The 25,659-nt window shown below is 45.9% G+C and overlaps 1 protein-coding gene across 3 annotated transcripts in view; it reads left to right on the forward strand.

Moving 5' to 3' along the window:
- LOC106988928 (phospholipid-transporting ATPase IB) overlaps positions 1–25,659 on the forward strand; it is a 624,663-nt gene that overhangs the window by 539,163 nt on the left and 59,841 nt on the right. For all 3 annotated transcript variants that reach the window (XM_027064563.2, XM_027064562.2, XM_027064561.2), the window contains exon 35: positions 4,055–4,159. In XM_027064563.2, coding sequence (XP_026920364.1) covers positions 4,055–4,159 — 105 coding nt within the window. The remainder of the gene's footprint in view (positions 1–4,054; positions 4,160–25,659) is intronic.

The raw sequence follows: 25,659 nt of genomic DNA on the forward strand, positions 1-25,659 counted from the left end.
CTGACGTCGATGTTGTCGAGTCCCGTAAATTCAGAGGCTTCTCTGGGAAGGGAAAGCCGAGTATGAGTCGCACTGTGATTTCTCTTTCTGAGCTTTAACTCCCGGGACGTGTTCCGGTTTTCCTTCCTGCACACTGAACAAACAACACGAACCCTGCTTGTCCACAACCTCCCTTCCCTGGGTTCCGGGTGTCAACTGTTTATTGAGACACGATGTGCTGTGGCCGTCCTTGGGCTTCACAGGAAGAGCCTGTGGGGCCATGTCAGAGTCTCTCACGGGATGACTCTCTCATCTTGCCTTGGCCCAATCTTACTGGACTTTTTGTTTTGTCTTGAATGTTAGAGGTTGACTCTCTTTTGAAAGAGCTTTTAAATCCCAGCAGGAGGCAGGCCCACCTTTTTGCATGTATTTCTATGAGTGTTTAGGGAAGTGAGCTGTTCTTTCTCCATTTCCCCCCTTAGCCTGCCCAGTCCCCCTCTCCCATTTCAGGACCTTGACTGTTTCAGAGTCAGGAAAAAAAAAAAAAAAAGAAAGAAAGAAAGAAAGAAAACCAGCATGAGGTAATTCAGTCATTTTTTCCATGAAGTCTGTCAGCTTTCTGGTCGAAGATCCATTAGACTATCTTAAGTCAGATTTGGATGCCATAAAGTACCTACTCTGTTATCCTATTAACCATACTTCTCATAAGGGACCGAACTAACACATCTTTTACTAAAATAATTGACTGATTATATGTGATACCTGGCTAATGAGTATTTTTATTAGAAGCATGAAGTTTAAATTGCCCAGAACTATTTTAATACACTTTAGCTTACACACTTCCAAAATGTTTACCCATGACCACATTCTTAGGTAAGCTGCCATGTACTCATTCTCATTTAGGAGAAATTCGTTAGTTGCTTTGTAGAAATAATATAAAGCTCAAGGCCACTGGGCACAGGAACCCGTCTCCTTTTATCTAACTGTATCTCTTATACTTTACCAGTCAGCACACAATACGTTCAGCAATTCCAGAATGACTTCATTTCCTTATTATAATCCCAGATAGGCAGTTAAAGGGAAATAAAAAGTAATAAGAAATTTCTGTATACAAATGAATCTTGATTTAAAAAAAAAACCCAACTAAACTAAGTTTTTGTGAACCAAATTGTATTTACATTTTCATCCACATTTAGTGGAATCGAACATCTCCTTGACTTGCTGCTTTTCCGTGCAGAGGAGGGAGTCAAGGAACAAAGTTTCAGAAACAGAAAGATGAAAAGGTCAAGATGCTACGTCGATCTATTTGTGTTAAAAACCCCCGAATACATGGAGATACCCTTAGCTGTATCTGGACGCTCCCAGCTGACTCTCACACTCTGACAGTGGCTAAGCAACCCACGCTACCCCCCGTGGGATCATCTGGTCTTTTGGTGCGGGGTTGGATGGAGCAGCCCCAGATCACAGCGGGCCAGCCGTTGGGGGACAGTGGGGCTCACTCACTGTGTCACAGCTGTGACTCAGAACAAGCCACACCCCGGTGCCTGGTGAGACCGAACTTGCAGGCCAGTGGCTGATGCTTCAAGGCCAGCTTTTCACATGTGAACTTTGACAGGGGGAGGAGAGCCATTCATCTAACGAAGAATTTATTAATGAGGTTAAGGCCCTTGAAAAAGCAGTTTTGCGTTGCTAACGTCACTTCTACCCCAGTGCCACACGCAGAAAGACTCACGGAATCATCCCCAAGCATTGCCATACGGTGTTCTCAAATAGTGGTCAAGTCCCATGAGCTAGGCTCGTGGAAATACTGAAAACTTGCTGAGTAATTCTTGGACACCAGTGAGTTTCATCCATTAAAAACATGCACAGTGTCTGGGGGCATTAGGATACTCAGATCATTTCACCCTGAAATGATTTTGTGAATGAGCCAAAACTGGCAGTTTCAATGTAGTGGGTCAGATTCGTTTTCCCTTGGCCTAAGGTGTAGATTTCCAGCCCGCTGGCCCAGCCTCCCTGTTCCTAGCCTACTTCTTGGGGGCACCCTTGTCCCCCAGCCCAGAAGATAACTCCGAGGGCTGTTACAGAGGTTGATGAGCCCTGATTGCTCTGTGTTGGGAGAAGGAGGGAGGAAGGAGGGGAGGGGTGGATTGAGGACCATCCTGAAACAGAGCACATGTTCATCCCCCAGGACCCGCAGATGTGTTCTCTGTGTATTTGGGGACCTGTATATCTGGGGTGAATCCTAGCGGAGCGGGGCTTGCCCCTCAGTTGTCTCCCTATCATCCTAGCCCCGTGGGCCCATGAGATAAAAGTTCAAGTTGGGGGCCCAGCATATTCAATAATAATGAACAGTGCAAATTTCAACATTCTTTTTTTACTGTCTCCAGCAAAACGCTAAACGTTTTCTCATTTCTTGTTTAAATTAAAATTCCACAGTCTCTGCTTTGAACTGCAGTATGTTATCACTCCTGAGTCCCGGGACTCGGCTTGATGTAATTAAGGTATTATGTGTTAAAACCTGTGTGGCTAAGTTCTCTTGTTTACTTTGGGGAAAAGGAATGACAGGCACATACACAGTGTCTTAGGACTAATACTCCATTATAGATTAACTTGGAGTGTTAGGGGATGACTGGGCGTTATCTTAACAGACTTCTTCCCTTGAAGGTGGAGGGTGGGAGGAGGAATGCGATTTCACTGCCACAGCTTGCGTCTTCAGAATGTTCCCGTTACGCTGTTTTCGCTTCCTTGCAGAGATGCTCCGTTTCTGTTCTTGTTCTGTCTCTGAGTCCTGGCACTTAGCAGGGTCTCCACATCTGTTTACACTGAAACTAATGCAAAGCTTTTTGTAATACAGAAACCTGCCTATATTGCTAAGCAATGAGCCCTTTTTCTTTGTAGTTGTCCCCCCTGCCCCCCCGCCCCCCCCCCCCCGTTTCATACCTGTGTCTAGTCAAATGGCCTTTTCCGTCAGCGGTATCGTTTCCAACCAGTAGCTCTGTGTTTAGTCTCAATTTCAGGAAGATCCTGAGATCAGCTGCTTGTTTGAATGTTGTAAGGTATTCTTAGTTTAATCAGAAAAAGAGGGCAGGTGGTTTTTCCTGCAGTTCGAGGGGGGTGACCTGACCAGGCTGAGGTTTAAACTGTGGTGCAGAGGCCAGCTTATTTCCGTTGCTACATCAGTTGCTTTACGCCATGGAGACCCACATAGATGGGCCCCGAGGGTAAGTCTCTGCAAGAGAACAGTGGAAAAGCTGTGCCTGGATATTTGTACCGACCCTAAATTTCAGGTCCAGGGTTTGGCTTGAAGAGCATGAACTCCAGCATTAGAAACCCCATTCCCGGGGCGCCTGGGTGGCTCAGTCGGTTAAGCATCCGACTTCAGCTCACAGTCATGATCTCACGGTCCATGAGTTCGAACCCCACGTCGGGCTCAGAGTCTGGAGCCTGCTTTGGATACTGTGTGTGCCTCTCTCTGCCCCCCCACCCCACCCTCTACCCCCTGACACCTGCCGCTCACACTCTATCTCTCAAAATTAAATAAACATACATACATACGTACATAAATCCCATTCCTGCTGTGACAGTGGCTCTTTTGACGCTAAAAAGAGAACAAACTACTCACCCGGGGTCTGTGATCCCAGTAGGGGCCAGGGCTAAGGGATCCGCGTACATCCACTAGGGTAAGGATTTAAAGCATCTTCTGGGTTCTTAGGTTCTGCAGTGAAACACTTTGGAGATGGACCCGTGAATATCCATGGACCCCGGTCCTTGGTCTGAAAGGCTGGGTCCTCAGCCAGATTCTCAGGCTTTCAGCAGCAGGCAGCGTTCCTTGGCGGATGTGGGCTAACTTCTGAGGCTCGCGGTCCAAGTGTGTTCTGGGGGACTTGGGGTGCTTCCCAGTGTATGAAAGTGGAGCCCTGGCCACGCACCGGGACTGTGACTGTTCCATGATGTCCGGAGCTGCAGCCTCGGCATCCGAGGGCATCCAGATGTGGCCCCAAAAGGGAGCAGCCAGGCTTCAACGCTGTATAAAGTTCCTATGTCATGCGCTTTTTGTCTTTTCCTTCCGACACAGGGCCAAGCATACCTGCAAGAAAACGTTGCTGGAGGAGGTGCAGGAGCTGGAAACGAAGGCCCGAGTGATGGGGAAAGCGATGCTTCGGGACAGTAATGGGAAGAGGTGGGCCAGCGCCGGCCAAGAGCGTGGGGGGTGCCAGTTCTCACAGCCCTGCTTCCTACTTTTCCCTCCCGCCTTGCTTTTCCTCGCCTCAGTTTTCCATGCGAGCGTGGCATGCTCAGTTGTAGCCGTTTTGGGGATTCTCGAAGAATATAGTCACAGGCAGATTTAAAGCGCATTTCCTCAGTGGCCACGTGAGATGTGGCCTGTCCCCAGGTAACGCTGGGGGTTTTCACGGGGTCTGGGCATGGCCAAAACAGCCCACGTGCGGAAAACAGAAATAGCGATACTATCCCGAGGTGGAAAAGGTCTGTTTCAGTCTTGTTACCAAAGCTAGGCCTTTTGATGTTAGGCCCAATTATTATACTCCATGATGAGTATCTACCATGAAGGTTTGCATGCCGAATAATGTGTGTTTTTCATGTAAATCTTGTTACGGTTCACGGCAAGTGTACCTGGGGCCTTTCGTTGTGCTTTTACTGAATTGTGATTTTCTACTGGTGTTGAGAAAGTATCATGTGACGTATGGGCGAGTTCACAGGAACAAATGCTATCGTTCCCTCTCCTTATTTCCCGTGGGACATCAGCCTCCTCTTTCCCGTACCTAAAAGTTGGGCATGTGAACAGCTTTTGATTAATCCTGTACGTCGCAGGGTTATTAGATTGCATTTAGTTAAAGCCCGCGTACTACCAAAGGAAGCTGACCTGGACCCAAGAACAACTTAGTATTGCCGTCTTAGACACATGGAATGTCTGGAAAACTCGGAGTACCACTCTCCTGTACGTGGGTTGAAGGAAATCTGTAGCTCACGGCCAGGAAAACAGAAATCTGCAAGCTGAAAACGTCTAGAGATTCCTACTGTGTGTCTTAATGTTTCAATTCTGCTTGATCCTACCACCTTCCAAAGCAATGAAGACAAAAGCATTTTCTTTTTTAACCCAGAGTTTGAGAACTGTTAGGAATATAACTTCAAAGAACTTCAGATACTTCAGGGAAGGGAAGATACTTCAGATACTCACAACTTGAGCGTGTAGTTCAAGTTGTGGTTTTTGTGTTTGTTCATGACATTTTTTTTAACAAGTGAGGCCATTAGCATTCATTATATGGCAGCTGTGCCAGTGGCTGTAAAAAATAATCTGTCAACAAGACAAAAATCACTGTCTTCAATAAGCTGAAAGCCATGACTGGGTGGGGACAGCAGCCGGGCTTGAAGCAGATCTATATAGAAGGGTTACACACGGCAGCACATGGCTAAGGCCTGCTCTGTCCGTTAGATACTTTAGGCCCGGTGCTTAGCACCTACTAGATTTTCAAGGGCCTACAAAATTCTTTGAGACCTGAAAAAAAAGAAAAAAAAGTTCCTAGGCTCCAAAAATAGGGAGCAGCCTCGGCAAATTGAAATTAATAAGGGTTTAAAACTCTACAAAAGGCAGATCAGTCTTAGTAACTGTTAGATGTAATACGCATGCTGAGTTTTAGCATCTTTGAAAACAACTCACAGGGCCTCCTAGATCCCAAGCATGCTCGCATATACCCAGTGACTGCTGAGAGATCATAGGTAATTCCTAAGTAAAATGAGAATTTCAAAGCAAAATTCTAAAAACTCTTCAGCATTTGACAGGAAAACCTTGCACCCGGCGTAGCATAAGAATGTGCTTCGCCGTGTTTGATCCAACGTGGGGCCGGGGTCTCGTTCTGGTCCGGGAGGTTAAAACAGGCCTGGACATGGGGTCGGTAGCGTGGAGGGCGTTCAGAGGAGGCGACAACCCGGGAGGTCATCTGGCGTGGGAGATGAAGGGCTTCGCGTTGGAGATGGGATGGGAAACAGGGCTTGGAGGAGGCGGGCAGATGGAAATACTGAGTGCGTGTTTCCAGCAGAGGGAGCAGCCCGTGCAGAGGCACTGGTAGGATTGTGTGCCCGTGTGCATCCCATGGAGATCTGGAGCCTGCGTGTGAATTCTGGCTCAGCTGTTTGCTGCTTAGCCGCGTGACCTTGGACAAGATATTTTACATAGTGAGATGGTCTCTTCCTCTGTAACCGAAGACCAATATTTGGGAGAAGGCGGGTTGGGACTTGACGAAACAATGCGGACCACACGGCAGGTCGCCTGACCCGTGGCAGGAGCACAGTGTCCCCGCTGCTGGTCTTTAGTTTGGCTGGAGAGCTGTGATGTTGAAGGCGGATGCGGGCTGTGAGCCCGTCCCTCCTTACAGTTCATAAAAAGAATGTCATTGTTAAAATTCACGTGTCCTGTTCAAAATGCACTTCTCAAGGTTCAAATGAGTGTCCGAAAGTAATGAGAGTTTAAATGGGGCTTCCTACCTTCTGCACCTTCAAACCTGTTTTCTGATCACTCTGTAAACGTGACGATTGTGTGGCTGGAGTGACTGCGCAAGAACGTGAGTGTGCACCCCCACTCCGTGGCTCCGGTTCCCTTGGGCTCTCGTCGCGGTGTGTTGCCTCACTTTTGTGTTCCTCGCAGAAGATCATTCGGGGATGCCCCGCCTCCCATCATCCTCAGACCACCCCCTACCCCCGCCCCTGACCCACCACCATTTGTTTTTCCTCCCTCTTAATTGCTCCCAGATTTTCTGGGTGGTCCATTTGCAAACTAGATAGTGGCTACGGGCTGTTCTGATTTTGTCCTGCCTGGTCTCACAACTTTTCGTTCATCGCCTTTGTTTGCTCCTTTCACACCTGCCTGGATTCCTGTGCACCTCTGGTGCAGGGAGGCGTGGGGGCGGGTCAGCCCGGGAAGGGGTGGGGGAGGTTTCTTCAGCTCGGCCCTTCCTTGTAAAGACTTAGAGACGCCATCGTTGAGAGATCCTGAGTACTCTTCTCACATCCCCGTTTCTCATTCCCCGCCCCCCATCTAATATTTCACTTCACTCGTGCATCTGTCTTTGGCTGTTAGTCGGGCGCATCGTAGAAGCTCTGTAAATATTTGTTGACCGCCTGGAAATGTGAAAGCCCTGCGAGTTGATGGTTGGGCAGGGAGAGTGAGCCTGCACTATCCGTGCGGACCTCCCAGTCCCTGTTGTGTGGGCTCATGTGGAACGTGGCCCCAGAGAGATGCTGAGAGAGACATAGGTGGCCACTCAGCCCTTAGTGAGGGGGGCTTTTATCTCATGGCTTAAGAATGGAGCTAACAGAGTCACAGACGAAGAGGCACGTAGGACATTAGCCTATGCATGCGCAGATGACAGCCCCCAGCCCATCCTGCTCGCCAGGTGTCCTCAACACCCCTAACCACGGGAGAGCTCGGAACGCCTTCCCTAGGGCCTCTTCAGGACATCCTGCCAAGTCATAAAAGCCAGGTCCAAGTCGCTGGCAAATATCGTAGCAGTTTTTCTCAGGAATGTAACTCACAAGAAATGGAGCAAAAATGTTTACGCATTAATCTTGAGAAGCCCTCTTGTGCCAAATTTGCAAGTATAATTTTGAAACGGTAGCTAGGGAGTCCGTGTCCCTCTGTGCTCTTTAGCCGTTCAATAAAATACTTTTAACTTACCGTTTGACTGATCTTGTCGAAGCCCCAAACTTCACACTCTTGGTAAACATGAAACTGTCATTAGCATGCCTCCACACTCCTGCATTAGTAAATCTTGACTTCTGAAATGAACCTGTGTCGTTGATGCATAGTTAAACCTGTCCTCGTGACTTAGAGAAAACGGGCTGATAAAAAGATGACATCTGAGAATGAGACATCCAGAAAGTGCAGGGCAGTAAGAAAATGCCTACAGTGGTGAGCAGAAGTGTCTTGATTTTGTTTTGTCCTTCCCCGATGAAACATTTTTCTTGACGTATTGTTTGCATACCTCCCAAATACCAGACGCTTGTTAATATTTACATTGTTAAGAATACCTTTCCCCAAACCATCTTCCCCAGAAATCTTCACCGAGATATAACCAAGACAGAGTCTGTTATGCATTTCAGGACTTTGCTAAAGGGAATAAAAAGGAAAATAAATGAGCCTAAGGGAAGAATTCCTTCTTTCAGTGTTTTGGTAGTATTTTCGCTCTCTTTATTCCTGAAGTGTAACTCACGCAGTTTTTGTTTTTCTCTGGTGGAAGAAAATCTTCCAATGGCCACTTACCATTACAAATAGAATTGTTAAAAATGCCTAAGATGTCACGTACGGGCCACAAACCTTTTTCCCCCTTACCTTGTTTTTCTTTCTTGGTGCAAGGTAGGGGGTGTTCTGATGTTTTCGGTATGAGGGCAGTCAAGAAGAAAGGGGAATATATTTGGTGAAAACATCCAGTTTTCCAGTTATTTAATCTGAATAAACAACAAGGAGACCCTTTTGTTGTAGAACTTCTTTCTCTGCATCACAGTTGGTGGGAGGGGCTAGGATAAGGCCCTGTGCTGACTTTCTCCAGTTTCAAGGTTAAGGAGTTCTGGTTGCTGCCCTTGGCTTCCCCCAGCAAGTTGGTGGGATTCTCTTTCACTTAAGTGCTTCCCTGAAATATACTTCACTCTGTGCCCTGGTAAAGGTAGCCGGTGACTGGTCTTTGCCTCATGGTGAGCGATCACTGAGTCTCTTATTTGGTTTTATGTCCTTGTGAATGCTGATACATGGGCGCTGTGACCCCGGGGCTGAGCCAGCACACCCAGGGTAATCTAGACGGCCTGTCTGCCTCTTGGGAATTCAGGAGGGAAACGTGATTCACTCCCGTGTGTGGGTGCCACAGCCTGTGCTCACACAGCTTCCGTTTCATCAAGGGCTACCTCTAGGCAGATAGGCGGGGCGCTGGGCCAAGCCAGCCATCTGGGAATCCTGATGGAATGTTATCAGTGGAAAAATAGAGGCCGGAGCCTGAAACACATCAGCAAGATTTTCAAACACACCAAAGTTTATTCCTCCAGCCATCATTCACCTGGTGCTCTTTTAAAAACCAACCATATTAAAAAAACAAAAACTCCCCAATACGTTTTGAGGTGAGTACTCAATTCAAAAAATATCTACTACATGGGGCGCCTGGGTAGCTCAGTTGGTTGAGTGTCTTCCTTCAGCTCAGGTCACGATCTCGTGTTCGCGAGTTCAAGTCCCGCATTGGGCGCACTGCTCTCTATCAGATCTCACTGCTTCGGATCCTCTGTCCCCCTCTCTCTCTGCCCCTCTCCCGCTTGCATCCTCTCTCTCTCAAAAATAACAAACGTTAAAAAAAAATAAATCAGTATCCACTTTGAGCTCTAGACAGAAATCCTTTGATGTGTAAAATAATATTTAAAAGCTATTTGGTGTTAATACACCTCCCAGTCAAAATTGTACAACTGCTGAGTCAAAACTGAGTGTAAGCGAGCCTCAAAATGTGAGATACACCGGCTTGATTGTGTATTATTTCCCCAATATAGACTTTATGTCATTTTAGGAAAAATGTTTTTTCCTCCTAGTATTGGCTGCTGGCAGCACCTGACTCTGTCTTCCCTTTGTTTCCCTTTCCCACACTTTTCCTCTCCCTAAAGTATCTATTAGTTTTTTATTAGCTAAAAGGATAGGAAATTATGGCATCATTTTAGCAAACCTCTCCAGGCCAGGTGGCAAATGTCTGCTTCCAACACCTGGTTAAGATTTCTTTCACTTCCAGCTGCATTTTTTCCATCACTGTGTCATGAAGCAGAGGAAAGAGTAGAGCACAGAGATAGACAGACCTGAGTTGGGCTCTAAGCCCCCCGCCCCCCTCACTTAGCTGTGTGACCTTGGCTGGGTTAATAACTTCTCTGAACTTTAGCTTTCTCATCATAAAGTTACTCTGAGGTTTAAATGAAATAATACAGATTAAATCTATAGCATATGGAGACGTTCAAAAAGTGTTAATACCCATGTTGTCTCCTAACGTAGAAGCTGAATAACAAAGTTTCACTGGCCATTTTAACACATGGGGGTTTTTTTCAGAGCTCTTAGAGTGTGAGTCCAGCAGATTCTCTGGCTTGCGTCTTCGGGGTACGCCGCCCTTCCTCGCAACACCCCCCCCCCCCAGGCTGGGGCAGAGGGCAGGGCTCCAGCTGAGCCCCAGGCGCATCAGAGCTGTGTGAGCAAGCCACCATGAGTTTTGGGTCAAGGACACCGGGAGGGGGAGAGAGTTCACAACCCTGACGGTTTCCTGAGTCAGCCTTGCACTTCTGCTTTTACTGACTCCACTTTGCAAAGAAGAGGGGTGCTCCCAGCCAGGCTGTGTCCCAAACCCAGACTGTCTGTACGCAGCACGTCTGCGCCTGAACTGGCCATCTCCCCTGAGAACCAGCCCATCCCTCAGAGTTCCCTGCCCCCATCGAGGACGAGTTGCCGCAATACCTCAGATACCCTCTCTGCATCATCCCGTCCCCTCTTTGCTGTCACGCGCGGCCGGGCTCCGGGGCTTGTAAACAGACCACCACTCCACCACCTGGGCCAATCCCCTGATTCCGAGGCCAGTGGCTCCTTTGGTGCCCTGTCCCCCTGACCGGTCCCCCTGCTGTGGTGCCTGCCCGGCTCACTCCAGCCTCCACGGAGCCAAGACTGTTTCCTGCCACTCCCTGGTCTAGAACCTTCCCTATTAGCTGTCCAACTGACTGCAGGACAGGGACATACACTGATTTCCGCCTCCTCTCCCTCTTTTTACCGGCGTGGGTCTTAGCCTCCTGCCTCCCCTTGCCCTCCCGAGCTTCCCCTCCCCAGGTTTGGTCACGCTCCTCTGCAGCCCGTGCTGCCCGTGGCCCTTTCTTTTCTTTTCTTCTCTCTTCTGTTCTTTATTCTCAGGTTCGTTAACATACAGTGTAGCCTTGGCTTCAGGAGTAGAGTCCCGCGATTCATCGCTTACATGCAACACCCAGTGCTCATCCCAACAGGTGCCCTCCTCAGTGCCCATCAGCCACGTTCCCCTCCCCCCTCTGCATCAACCCTCAGTTTGTTCTCTGTGTTTGAGAGTCTCTTATGGTTTGCCTCCCTCTCTGTTTGTATCTGATTTCCCCTTCCCTTCCCATAGGTTCATCTGTTAAGTTTCTCAGATTCCACATGAGTGAAATCACGTGATATCTGTCTTCCTCTGACTTATTTTGCTTAGCATAATACCCTCCAGTTCCATCCATGTTCTTGCAAATGGCAAGGTGCCATTCTTTTTCATCGTCGAGTAGTATTCCATCGCGTATCTAGACCACATCTTTATTCATCAATTGATGGACATTTAGGCTCTTTCCATAATTTGGCTATTGTTGAAAGCGCTGCCATAAACATTGGGGTGTGTGCGCCCCTTTGATTCAGCACTCCCGTATCCTTTAGATAAGTTCCTAGTGGTGCAATTGTTAGATCGTAGGCCCCGTGGGCCTTCTCTGTTGGCTGGTTTTAGGCAAGGGTGTCCACACTGGGTGGAGCTCTGGGCACTCAGGGACAAATGAGGCAGACCCTTGTCCTGGAGGGATCCGCAGCCCTGCGGACAAACATTTCTGCCTCCAGACACACTCTGACATCACTGAGTTGTCTCTGATTTCTCGCCACTACGATAATGTCAGCTTGGGCCACCTCTAACGCATTCGTTTTGAAAGTGTTTTCAGTTATTCAGATATTCAACATATACGGCAATTAGTGCAAAGAACCCCCCACCCAGTTCTCGCTGCCCAGATTGAGCGCTTACCAAGATTTTGCCGACACCGCTTCATCTAGCTCCTTTTGGGCCCCATTTTTGTTTCACTGACGCATACAAAGCAAGTCCTAGATATCACATCTCACCCTTACTTCACGATGCAGCTCTAAATATCACACCATACATTTTCACGTGTATTATCGTTAATACGTTTATACTTGCTTATGTTGTTACCTATAAACACTAACTCCAACGCCTATTATCACATCTAAAAAATTAACGCTAATCCGTTGGTATCGGTTGATACCCCGTCCACAAACAGATGTTCTGGATCCTGCCAGGCCTCCCTTTTGGGGGATTTGTTAGGTTTGTATGAGGGTCGAGGCAAGGGACCCAGGTAACCTCGGGTTGCTGTGTTTTCAGGTTTCTTTTTCTCTCCAGAAGCCCCCTGCCCTTCCTTGTTTTTCATGCCATGGGCTTAACAGAACGTCTGCCCCATTTTCTTTTTCTCACGACGGTTGTCACCACATGCTGTAAATGAGTTTGCTCCTATCCGAAGAGGTGGCCCAGCCTCAAGGAGGTGGGGTCGCCTTCCCGCCACACACCAGTGTCACCCAAGCAGAGTCAGAGACCAGACCCTCATCTTCGACTCCAGGCCTCCTTCCACAAAGCCAAGGTTTTGAGAGCCACCCAAGTGCATCCATTTCGAATTACATCTCATTTGGAGTGCCCGGAAAGCAGTGGAGCCCCCAGAGATGAGGAGGGGTGGCCGCCTGGGAGCAGGCATCCGATCGATCGGAGGCCAGAGGCCTTGGGGAGGGTTTTTGGGGGGGGGGTGGGGGAAGGTCAAAGTCTGCGCTCCGAGGAAGCTAGAAAATAATAGTCAAATGCTGGTGCCTTTTCCGTCCCTAAACGCAGAAGGAACATGGAACAGACATGGAGACCGCCCTCCTCTAAAGGAATACGGAAGCCAGTCTGTCCACATCAGAGCGAATAAAAACAGAGGAGTTCACAAAAGCTGTCAGCTGTTGTGATCCGATTCAGAAAAGAGAAGCCTTGTTGAGGAAGGTGATTTCCAGCCAGAATCACCTTAATGGAGACGAGGATGGTCTATAAAAGAAATCCGTTGGGTAGATTTAATCCCGTGTAGGGAAGAACCCTGGGCAAGGCCTGAAGCAGCAGACGTGTCAGTTGAGACAACAGGGAGAGCTGCTCAGAACAATCGGAGAGTCCACTGCACCCCCAGGCAAGGCCGGTGAAACCTGCAGCCTTGCTGACAAATAGCACAGGTGAGGAAATGCATTCTAGAACAAAGGGAGTAAAAGGTCCAGGAAATTACAGAAAGGCTCACTGGATTACCCAAATGGGGATTTCTGGTGACTGCATCCTGGGCACAGGAAAGAGAGGATGAGGAAACTCAACTCGTAAGGAAGTAAAACACCTAATTAGCATTTACCTAATGCCTAAGCTGCCTGTGTCAACTAAAAATAATTGGTTCTCTGTTATCTTACGGACGGACGGACGGGAACTCCCAAGTGCCTTTGTTGTTGTTGTTGTTGCTGCTGCTGCTGCTGTTGTTGTTGTTATGGACAGGTGTTCAATAATTTAAGAAAACTTTCATAAGTACCTTTTGTCATTTGTTATCAAGCAAGAAAAGGACTTCTTGTGCCCTTTAGGTGGCCCGTTAGCTGTGCTAGAAATGGGCGCGGCAGCTGAGCCACTGTAGTCACAGTGTTGCAGAATCTTGATGCGATTTGTGCAAGAGGACGAGGAAACCCTTGTCTCCCTGTGTTGCAGGGAGTGAGTTGATGGATACGGAACGGAGGCAGGTTAGTGTCAGTCCGTGGTTTGCTAGGAACACGTCCCCAGAATCTAGTTCCAGGATGACTTAAGAAAATTTATTTTTCCGACCGTGACTTAAGTTAGTTTAATGTCCTCTTTTCAAAAATCATTTTTACTCGAGAAGTTAATGTTCAGTAACTCGTGCTGGTGGTTCATCACATCCCCTGTAAAGCAGGACAAAATATTCTAATCCTTTTTTTTTTTTTTTTTTGCGCAAGTCAGTTTTATTTAACCCATTTGAACAACAATAGAAACAGGAGGTAAATTTAAGGAAAAAAAAATTTTTTTTTCATGGTGTAGGTCTTATCATTTGAATAGTGATATTTCACATTCCAAGCAGAGATTAGTTCTTCAGGAGGTTTTTAGAAGATCTTGGCTAATCACTTCTCTACTTCATTATCAGTGAGTGTCTGCTTTTTAGTTTGACTCCCTCCTCCTCCCTACCTCCAACTGTGATGGTAAAGCATTCCAGCCAGCAGAAAACAGATGACCGCAAACACCCATTCTGAAATCGAGTTACAATTTAAACATAATCCAGGAATAGCCAGATTCCTCTGCTCCTTTCTCAATGGGCCCGTCCTGACTCCTTTGGGAGACTGAGGAAAGAAGAAGAGACCTTCTGGCCCCGAAAGTACAGATGCAAAGTTGCTTTTGTAGTACATTTAAGAGAATTGTTGAATCCCCTGGATGTATCAGACTTCTGGAGGAAAAAAGAATTCAAGGGGCAGTGCTGGACTTTTTTTTTTTTAATTTTTCTCTTTCTTTCTTTCTTTCTTTCTTTCTTTCTTTCTTTCTTTCTTTCTTTCTTTCTTTCCTTCCTTCCTTCCTTCCTTCCTTCCTTCCTTCCTTCCTTCCTTCCTTCCTTCTTTCCTTCTTTCCTTCTTTCCTTCTTGTCTGTTTTTGCACCCGACACTACTCTGAACATGCACACCCAAGTCCCAGGTGTGGTCCTTGTTGTACAGCACAGTAGTTTGGCATCTCTATGCCTGGAACCTGGAAAGCCACTTAAGGGCCATTGGGTCACCAGGTCATTAGGTGACTGTGACATCATTGACCTTGTAGTAGACGACTCAGAATTTGTAAAAGTTATTGCTCAGAGATGATCATCGTCGTGGGAATTGCTGCATTTAGCAATAGATGTGTTGAACTTTTGGAGAGATTTCTCTAGTAATAAAAGCGGCGGGGGGGGGGAATGGATGTGTCTCTGCTAGCGAACAGAAGAGTAAATCCTTCTGGAGGCCAGGACGCGGGAATGACTGCTTATTTAAGAGCCTTGGTGGTTTAGCCATTCAGTTAGTTGCAATTATGTCTTCCCTTTCTAACAAGGCAGTGATAATACGGTTATTCAGTGTTTATTCTCTTGCCCTAGCAATTAGGATTGGCTCAAGGCACCTTAGGTGGTGGTAATTGGGAATTCACACTTGCTAATGAGTAAACATGTTGGCTTCATAGCAAATAGAATCACTGATTGGCTTAATACGGGACAAGTCACTTACTCATCATGCAACAGACATTTATTGAAAACCGAGGACGTGCCGGGCCAGGGTGTGGCATAGGATGAAACAGACAGGTCCCCACCGTGTTAGAGCTTACATCCCAGTGAGGGTCACACGCAGTGAACAAACAGCGAATAAACTCGAGATTCAGTGGTGACTGGTGTGAGGAACATGGAACAGAGGTTTGTCACGGGGAATGAATGGGTTTACGTGTCAGGAAAGTGTCTCAAGATGTCACTTAGAGACCTAAATAAAACACATAGCCAACCCAACAAAGATCTGGGGAAGCAGCATCCCAGACAGTGGAAAGTGTTGGTGGTCTGGCTGGGGCCTGTAAAATTCAGGGCAAAGTCACCTAAGAGGCAGCAGAGAGATTTGCAGGGAACGATAACGGATCAGGGAGCCATGGAAATGGCTCGAGCAAGAGAAATGCATGACTCGATATTGTAAAATACATGATTGCCATGCCATTTTAAAGCCCCAGTAGAACAAATGTATATACACGTATATGAGATATATAAATATAAAATGGTATATAAAATACAGATAAATAATATATATATAATATATATATGTAAAAGCGAAAGTAAAAAAATAAGAAAGTATTTTGGTATGAATTTATCGTAACCGTTAAAATTAACACATTTGTTTTAAGGCCAATTAGTAGTAACGGTGAGAAGATTTTTAAAATGACAGAAATTTAAAATAAGTTTTATGGAGGACAGATGTCTTATCTTATTTTTTTTTTCTACTTTCTTTTGGGTTCTATTGAGAAAAGCCCTGATGTACAAAGAGTAGTTGCCATTCACAGTTAACCATGGGAACCTCAGACTATGTTTTCTTTTTTTGTTGTTCTTGACTATATTTAATGTAATGATATATTTGCTTAATATGTAAAGTAATATAATTGATATATAAATATATTATTAAATAATTGTGTAATCATTTTTATAATTATTAAATATAAGCATAAATAATATAGAAATAATTTATATCAATAATATGTTTGCCTACATTTCTTATATACGTATATCATATAAAGAGGCTACTGATGGTTTACATAAGCACTATGGTTCTCTAAACTAGCCTCATCTGATAAAGTGATTGTTCTCTTGTTACGCGACTGACTTAATGCGGACAAGAATATGGTCAAGCGATGCACTTGGAACAGAATAGGCTAATTGCCAGTATTGTTTTAGCTATAATGGACACATAATGCTTTTTTAAAAATACCAATATACAACTACAACCTTTCTAATACGTGACCTGTTTATAAGACTGAATGTAAGAAGCTTTAATCTGAGATCTTTATAGAAGCAAATTAATTTGAAAACATTTGCAGCTTTTAATATTAAGGTTTGGTGTGTCTCACATGAAATATTTATAGGTTCTTATTTTATATTCTTAATTTTTTTTACGTTTCTTTTTGAGAGAGAGAGAGAGAGAGCACAAGCAGGGGAGGGGAAAACACAGAGAGGGAGAGAGAGAGAAACCCAAGCAGGCTCCCGCATTGTCAGCGCAGAGCCTGATGCAGGGCTTGAACTCATGAACCGTGAGATCATGACCTGAGCCGAAACCAAGCATCAGACACTCAACTGACTGAGCCACCCAGGCACCCCACGTTCTTATTTTAAATGTTTTTACAAATATTCAATGTATAGAGAATGCAACTTAAAAGCTAGTGGTTGAAGGGTAGTGAACAGTACTATAACCTTAAAAGCACTTATTATCCCTGTACTTCAATTGAGTCACAATGTGCAGAAGCATACGTTCAAAAAATTTGAAGGCTTTGGTAAGAATATACACTTTAGAGGGGCACCTGGTGGCTCAGTTGGTTGAGCGTCTGACTTCAGCTCAGGTCATGATCTCACAGTTTGTGGGTTCAAGCCCCGTATCGGGCTCTGTGCTGACAGCTCAGAGCCTGAAGCCTGCTTCAGATTCTGTGTTTCCTTCTCTCTCTGCCCCTCCCCCGCTCACACTTTGTCTCACTCTGTTTCTCAAAAATAAATCAATGTAAAAAAAAATTTTTTTTAAGAATATACACTTTAGAGAAAATAAAACACGCATAACTATTTTAATATCGCTTACATATCTAGTTGAGGCATATAAAATGAATGGCTTAAATTTTTTTGGTATTTAAATTAAAAAATATAACTTAAGCAAGAGTTTGACATGCACTCATTTAATTCATTGATAAATATAACTTTTCATCACCACTGAAATAAAAAATTTTCAATTCTGCTGCACCTTTCTTTCTTCCAGTTTGTCACAAATAGCTAAGGTTCCAGATGGAAAAAATGTTAGATATTCTAGGTATTTCTAGATTGATAGTTGTTTATTTTAATTTTTTTTTAAGTTATTTATTCATTTTGAGAGAGAAAAAAAAGATCCCCAAGCAGGCTCCCCACTGATAGTGTAGAGCCCGACTGGGAGCTCTGTCTCACGAACCCTGAGCTGGGACGGGAGCCAAAATCGAGTTGGACGCTCAACCGACTGAGCCACCCAGACGGCCCCCATGGTTGTTTTGTTCATTAAAGCATTGGTATGTCACCCAGACCTTTTGTCATCCTGGCTATATCCTACCTGTTCAGAAAGCATTTGCTTTTCTGAAAAGACCCGAGGGCAGGAACTTGCTGAAGGCGCTTTTGTCACATGCGACTTTGGGACCGTTGTCCACGCTCACACATCTGTTGAAAACTGAAGACATAGCCAAGTTGCCACAGGCTGGAGACAGAGCCCTTTGCCTGCTTCCCAGGTGACGCAGTGTCTCTCACCAGGTGCAGAAGATCAAAGACCCTAGAGCGCTCAGAGCACAGGGGCGTCGGACGGGATTGTGAGCGAGCTGCTCCCTACCGTGTTACTGGACAAATTGGTTGTATTCTTTGAGCGGATGTCTACAGATCTTCTCTATGCGGGAGCGTTGGAGACATGTTGGCTTCCCGAAGTAAAACCCAAGTGAGCTTTTTGTTCGATAACCCAGAGAAATGCTGCAGCCACAGGTTTCTGCTCCATTTCGGCCACTGCTCCTTTGTGTCCACAGACCACACGGGCCTGGGTCAACCGGCTGAAGACCACGTTGCTACTGTTCCTCAAAGCTCTTCACTTCCGTTTCTTCGGTACGTGGAAATGAAAATACATGCATAGCCTCGACAACCATTGATTTGTATGTGTTCTCTTTTGTTGAGGAATGTCTAGGGGAAGAGTGCACTGTGTCTCATTCTGGATAAAGAATTTTCCTGAGGATCTTCAGGGACTTTTTTTCCATTAAGCCCAGCAGACATCCTCATTTATGTACTTCAGATGCTCGGTTCTTATTGTTCCTTAGGTGACTTTTTCTTCTTCTTCCTTTTTATGTAGTATTCTCAGAGGGCATAACCACACCATTCCATCAAGTTTACTTCATTGTTCTGTCACTGCTGGATTCCTTGCATTAATTTCTTTCTTGAACACGCCAGCTTATACTTAACCCGCGCATAGATCTCCCGTTTTCTGACTTTAGTTCTTTTATAGCTCTGTTGGAACATGTCCAACGTATGACATCATTAGAAATGCTGCATAGGCTCTGAGATGGACCTTCTGTTTATCGCCTTGATTTTCTGTGCTGCCATTCACGTGTGCATATCGTGTGTGTGTGTGTGCGCGTGTGTGTGCGCACGCAGCACGTCTCATCTGCTACCACTTGCAACAACAAAAGAACATCCACCATTTACAAGAACAACAACAACAAAAATGAAGTTACGACAAAAGAAAAACCTGATCATTGAATTTATAGTCGATTTTTGTCATTTGTTCTCCCCGGACTGTGTCCACCCATCTGTGAGCAGGACAGGACATGATGGCACCTCTCATTTTTTCCTTCTATAAGCCATTACCCATTCATATCCAATCTCTTCCAAACATTTTGCACAAAGATGCCGACAAGTAGTTTCATGGCTTTTTTTAATGTCTGTGAGTGGGTATATCCTGTTGTTGAAGGTCACGTTATACGAGCAGATTTCTCTGACGGAACCTTGTCTTCTCAGAACCTTCTCTGATAGAACCTCCTTCTAGTCTTCAGGAGTCAGCCTGGATAAAAGTGGAGCTTCTGGTAACTTTCCACACCTGGTTTCTCGTACACGTTCGTTCACTCAGAGATGCCAATATTGTCATCCTTTGTGGTGATGCTAATCCAGGCAAGAGCACGTATTGAACCTTGCGTTTTGCCAGAGATCATGCTAGGTGATGAAGAAACAGGAAAAGACTAAAGTGATGATGTCAAATACAGTGTGAAAAGTGTTTTAAGAGGGTAATGGAGAGACTGAGAGAGCCCAGTGCAAGTTAGAATTTGTTAGCAGGGGGCAAAGCAGGGGAAGGGGATTTTGGCTGTAGAGAAAAACTCTCCAGGCACAATGAAAAGGTTAGTGTGATGGGCCAGGAGTCCACGTGGTGGTGAAAGTTTAGGTTGGATAAGTAGGTAGGGACCAAATTACATGACCTATGATGAGGCTGGGGTTTTATTCTATAAGCCACAGGGATCCATTAAAAGCCTCACTAATTAGAAATAGCTGTAGAACGAGGGGCGCCTGGGTGGCTCAGTCGGTTAAGCATCCGACTTCAGCTCAGGTCATGATCTCACGGTTCATGGGTTCCAGCCCCGCGTCGGGCTCTGTGCTGACAGCTCAGAGCCTGGAGCCTCTTTCAGATTCTGTATCTCCCTCTCTCCCTGCTCCTCCCCTGCTTGTGCTCTCTCTCTCTTTCTGTCTCTCAAAAATAAACAAACATCCAAAAAAATTTATATATAGCTATAGGCTGAGATCTCATGAGTGGTGAATATTAAACAGAATCACTTGGCCTTTCTTCACCAAGATCTCTACAGTTTGCCCATACAAAAGCAAGTGTAGATGTCTCCAGAATGTCTCTGTCATGCAAAGTTGTACCAGGACATGCCTATTTAATCCCCTGCTCTAAAACGATTTACATTATAGGAAGGTTTTCTTACAGTGGTTTCACACCCTTTTTGAGGAGAGAGAAAAATTGTAGGTTACTACCTGCTTGACACATAAGCAGTAAGCAACCAAATATGCAAACGTAGGGTAATGCCCCCTTGGGCTGACCTCCAGCCCTGGGGACTTCATGACTCTCCTAATGTGGAGAATGCAGTTTCTCACATAAAGCCTAATGGGTAGCTATTCATGTAACACGTTCATGTTACACGTTCATAGAACATATATATTACATGGTGATATAACATACGTGTTATACGTTCATATGACGTTATGTCCCATGTTCGTATGACATACACGTTCTACGTTCATATGATGTAACAGCTATAAATTATGCTGATTACAAGAATAGACAAAATGGTAAAACCTAGATTACTATTATGAATTATATCCAAAAACTATACCTATATCCCAAAACAATAACTATATGCAAAAATAACTGCTAGGTGTACCTCAGGGTCACGAGGCCAAGAATAAATAGCCAAGTCCCATCTCCCCCTCTTCATACTTTTTCAACTTACTCTCCCTGTCGCTCTCCCAGGCATACATTCTTGGTTCCTCAAAGTCTGTCCTTGGGCCAGTGGCTTGTCATTGTTTTGGAACAAGAAATCTTGTATCAGTAGAGACTGCCTCCAGTTGCAAATAACAGAGGCCCCCGTTCAAACCACCTTCCAGGTCTTGAGAAGTCCCGGCTGGTACAATTTGAACATCCCGCTGGAGGGCAGTCATGGCTGATGGATCCCTGGCCAGGAATGTCACCAGGGCCCCGAGTCTTTCCACTTTGCTCCAATACTTCATACTAAGTCTGCTCCAGCCCCTGACGTGATCACAGGGAGATCATCCCACATGAACCTTGTTCACAACCATTGAAAGGAGAGTTTGCCCCTGACAAATCGTTCACGAGTTTCTGTTTTTCTGGAAGGGGCCATCCTGCACCAATCCCTACAGTCAGGGAAATGCCGTGGTGGATGCTTGAGGTCTGGATTACCAGCATCCATCCATGTAGGAACTCCATGTAGGAGTGCTCCCCAACAAGGGGGGAAAGAAAAGGATGTTGGTGGGGACGTTACATGCAACTTACATACCTACATACATACATACATTACAGGCCTCTGAGAATCTGATGAAAGCATGTCTTGTCTCTCTACATGTCAATTTTGCATTAGATTTTTAGGGGATTCACTCACCTCCTAAAGACTGTCATTCTTTATCTCAGAGAAATTACATCACTTCCAGAGCAGAGATGCATGCTTCTCTTAGATTTTCGCGTTCTCCTGTACTCTGTATCCATTCTGGAAGCACACCATCTAACACTGGAGGTCAGTTGTGGTTTTTATTTGCTGTTTCATAATTTTTCCGGTGACCCGGAGACAGGTCAAGCAATAAGATGTGAGCGATTAATTGCAAACATCCAATTCATTCTTTAAATCCATCACCCAAGGTTTTTTTCCATTGGGAAAGAAAGGGAAAATGTGTTCCCCCTGCCCTGTGCCCCACCTGTTTCATTTTCTACCACATCTTTCCTGATGCTATCCCAACATCAGCTGCAATGAATCTTTCCACAGACTGGTAGGAACCAAGAGTAAGGTAATCGGCCAGACCTGTCAGAACAGCCTCACGCTGTGGGATCCGGGTGAGCCTTTCCAGTGAGAACTCTTCTCCAAACTGGAAAACATGAGCAAGCCGTGCTGTGGACAGCCATCTTATTTTGAAATTTGAAAAGAAAGGGTTTGCCAGGAGCACCAGGCAGGTTTCGCAGCTCTTCTGCCTGGAAGAAGCCGAGGACCTGACCTCTGGAGAGCCCCTTGTGCATTGTCTGTCCGTGTGCTTATCGGTAAACCCTGCTTTAAAAGTAATAAAAGAAGACCCTGGCAAAGTTTGCATGGTGTTGCCTCACTCCCCGTGTTCGCCTTGAAGACCCTTCTCTAAAGAAGAGACCAGAGAGGATTTGACGGATTGCCAAGCCCATCCGTGGCCACCGGCCAAGTGGAGTTGGGGGGTCATATTTCCCAGCTCTCTGCAACCCAGGCTGTAGGTCTGGTTCTCAATCTGGACAGCCGTCAAATGGCACCAGATAACTAGATGTTCATTTTCCTTTTCTGTTTACCTTAACGATCAGCTCAAAAGTTTTTTAAAAGGCAGCTGTGGTATGGTTCCTGCTTGTTCCACACAGAATTGTTCTGCAGGTGTGGCCTCAACTTGAACAGTTTTTGCACACTTGTTCTCAAATGGCTGCTTTGAAAACCCACTGTTTGCACTCACTTCCTGCTGAAGAGTATGGGTTAATATATATATTTTTTTTTTTGATGAAGCAGACATTTTTTTCAAGAACTACTTTAAGATACTTAGCCTGACTACTTGGGCCACAGGAAACAAAGTTGTTAGTGTCCATACAGGATTATGGAAAATGGGATTCTAGTTCCAAATCCAAAGCAACTCAGCTAGTGGATGGAGACCTGACACAGGTTAGTGACCGAGGAGGGCCCAGCGGAACCCGCTGCACATCCAGCCCTGGCTAAGTGTGGGCCTCAGCCTCAGAGGGCAATGTTGACCGCCTGTCCTGCGGTGTCCTGTGACTTAGATGCCGTCTCTGCCCTGAGAGAGAAGACACTGGGCCCCAGCACTTCTGCACACAGAGCTGGGAAAAGGCCTTGACTCACAAATGGCAAGAATGGTAACGCTTCCTCTCCACACACGGGGAGGAAGCGTTAGACCCCATGCTACCTCCTAGTTCCGACACGTCCGTTGGGAAAGGAAAGGGATCTCAAATGACTTTTTTCGGGGGCTTTGAGTCTACCTAGGACTTAACTGATAATACTATGTTCTCCATGTGGGAGGAGGTGGAAGAAACAGGAAAATACTTCCAAATGTTGGTTGTGGCCTGGCTGGATTCCAGAGTACTGGAGATCGTGGCTTCATTCACCCCTTCATAACATCTTCCTTGCGCACACCCCGACCTTGTTCCAGAATGGACTTTAAGCGGCTCAAAAACATGAATCGAGTGTTACAGTGTAAAAAGTAATTTGTTGAAGGCCTGTAACTCTCTCCATGGGCTGGGCCGAACTTTGAGTGACTCACCCCTGGTCTGAAGTCCTATAAACAAATCCCCTAGGCTGGGATCTGCAAATTTTCCTCTATGTAATTCTCATAAAGAGAGTTTATTGTATTCCCCACCAATCGGGCCATGCATTTTCCCAGGGAGACAGTACAATGCAGGCACCTGTATGGGCCATCAGACTCCTGTGAACTCTGGGGGGGGGGGAACACAGAGGTCAGGCTATGCCAGGCACCTTGATCCCTCATTATCTTTAATTAGTGTTTAGGAGGTTAATCGGGAGTGAAGCTTATCTTTTGTTACTTCAACAATTGAGTCAAGGGGGCACTATGGCCAAATTCGTATTGTTTGTTTGGGTTCTTATTTGAATTTGTAAAGTCCCGATGTTTATTGCCCAGACCCGTGCCTTGGAGAGGTGCTGGAAGAGAAACGAGGGTACAGGAACAGTTATTTTTATTGTAATTAATTTGCAGCTTAATTAGACCTGCTAGAAAGTTTGCTATTGAAAAGAAAATAACATTCATGAGCGTTGTCAGTGGTTTCAGACTTGACCCAAATCTTCTTAAGCTCAAATAGGCAAATTTGCTTCATTTTACATATAAAGGCAAGCTCACATTCAAGGAATTTAATTGATTAAAATACTATTAAGTCATTACGCCCATGTCTCCCCTTCCTGTAGTTGATGCTCTGTCAAATCATATTTTCAATATTTTGATGGTAGAGCTAACTTTACTCTCAGGAAATTGTATTTCAGCCCAATAGGCTTCATTGTTCACAAACTGTCCTTAATCCTGGTTTAAATTTTCCTCTGCTTCTCTCCAGCACCCTGTGCTGTTTCTCTGCAGTTATTATCCATAAGCATCAAGCACTTTAAAAATAACCGTTGCCTTTGTATAAAGGCATATACTCTTTTCACCCTCCCATGTTCTTTTCTTCCTTCCTTTGCCACATTCACATACTTGCCCCTTGTTGCAAGATAAACTGAGGCAAGTTAAGAATTGCAAGAGTCTCCATGAGCAACAATCAAATAGAATCAGAAGCAACAGACCAGAAGTGGCTAGGAGGTCTCTGCCAGGAGGAAGGAGCTCAGGGAGAGATTTCATAGAGAAAAAACAACAGCAAATGAAGGAGATTATTGATTGGCTATCGCTTAAAGCCTGGTCAGGTTTGTGATTGGTTGTCCTTAGGCGTCAGTTTCATAACCATGAGGTATTTACAAGCTTGGATTTTGGTTCGCCTATGTGCGCCACCGTGGCATTAAAACCGCATCGGTCTGAGGGCTTCCTTGTTTAATTAATTTAACACCCTTAAATGAAGGCCATTGTTTTCAAGCTTCACGGGAGGGTGAACTTTGGACCTGCGCTGAAGTGCACGGTTTCCATTGCACAAGAAAGCAACCCTTAGCCAATCTGTACGCCTGCCTGAGACGGGTCGGCCCTTCTTTGGCAAAGTTAGAAAGTAGGCTGAAGTTAGAAGGTAGGCTTGGTAGTCCTGTGGCCCTGGAAACTCTCTTCTTCACAAAGAAGCTCCGTGTGATGAGACCCTGGGAGGTCACACCAGCTCCTCCCTTCCTCCAGGACGAGGATGTGCTTGCTTGGCCTTTAGAAGGAGGAAGACGAAGGGCCCCGTGGGCTTGCCATCCCTTCATTTCTTCAATCCTTCCACGTATAACCCTTGAGTATCTTCCTTGTACTCGGCACTGTTTTTGGTACTGGGCATATAACCGTGAATGAAAAACATCGAACTGACCCTCCTAGAACGTACCTTCTGGTGGGGAACAGAAAGGAAACACAAACTCTGTGGTGAAAAGTGAGATAAAGCAAACTAAACCAAGGCACAGATTAGGAGAGAGAGGAGGCGGGGAGGTTATACAGCAAGCCGCTCTACGGAGAGAGCCACCCACCGTGGGAAGAACATCCCAGACAGCCAGCCAAGTGCAAAGACCCTGATGTGGGAAACTAGTTAGTGTTCCCGGAATCGCGAGAAAGGCCATGTGGCTGGAGCGGAGAGGGGGAGGGGGAGCCTAGTAGGGGATTGGGTTTGAGAGGAAGCCAGGGTTTTGCATTTAGCGTTTGATTTTGAGCAGGGAGATGGCATGGTCCAGTGGGTAGAAGTAGAACTTTAACAGAACTTTACTCCTGGAAAGCAGCATCTTCCCGACCAGCTTGGTGCTTTACCACGGAGTTGTTTTGCCTTGTCCTTTCCCAAATGCCCTGAACAGGAAATACACAGAGCCTAGACTATTCCTCACTCCATTACACCCGGGGCTTCTCAACCCACCGCCCAGCCTTTCACTGAGGCCTCTCTGGGTCAGCCAGGTGCCCTGCTAATTTATCTGTTCCTAGCAGCCCCGTGACTCTGACCTGACCTTTTCATAGGCTCTCCGACTGGACCACGGCGCTCAGCCTTGTATAAGGGAAACCTCACTACCTCATTGCAAGTCGTGGAATGAGGTAATGGTTTCCATATGTGCTGGGGCTGTCATTCAAATCTGACTTCGCCTGCTCTGCTAATGAGGTCAGACGGCTCTGCCTGTGGTGGACAGCCTCTCCCGGCGGGGGGAG

Source organism: Acinonyx jubatus, chromosome A1 (genome assembly GCF_027475565.1).
Source record: "Acinonyx jubatus isolate Ajub_Pintada_27869175 chromosome A1, VMU_Ajub_asm_v1.0, whole genome shotgun sequence".
NCBI lineage: Eukaryota > Metazoa > Chordata > Mammalia > Carnivora > Felidae > Acinonyx > Acinonyx jubatus.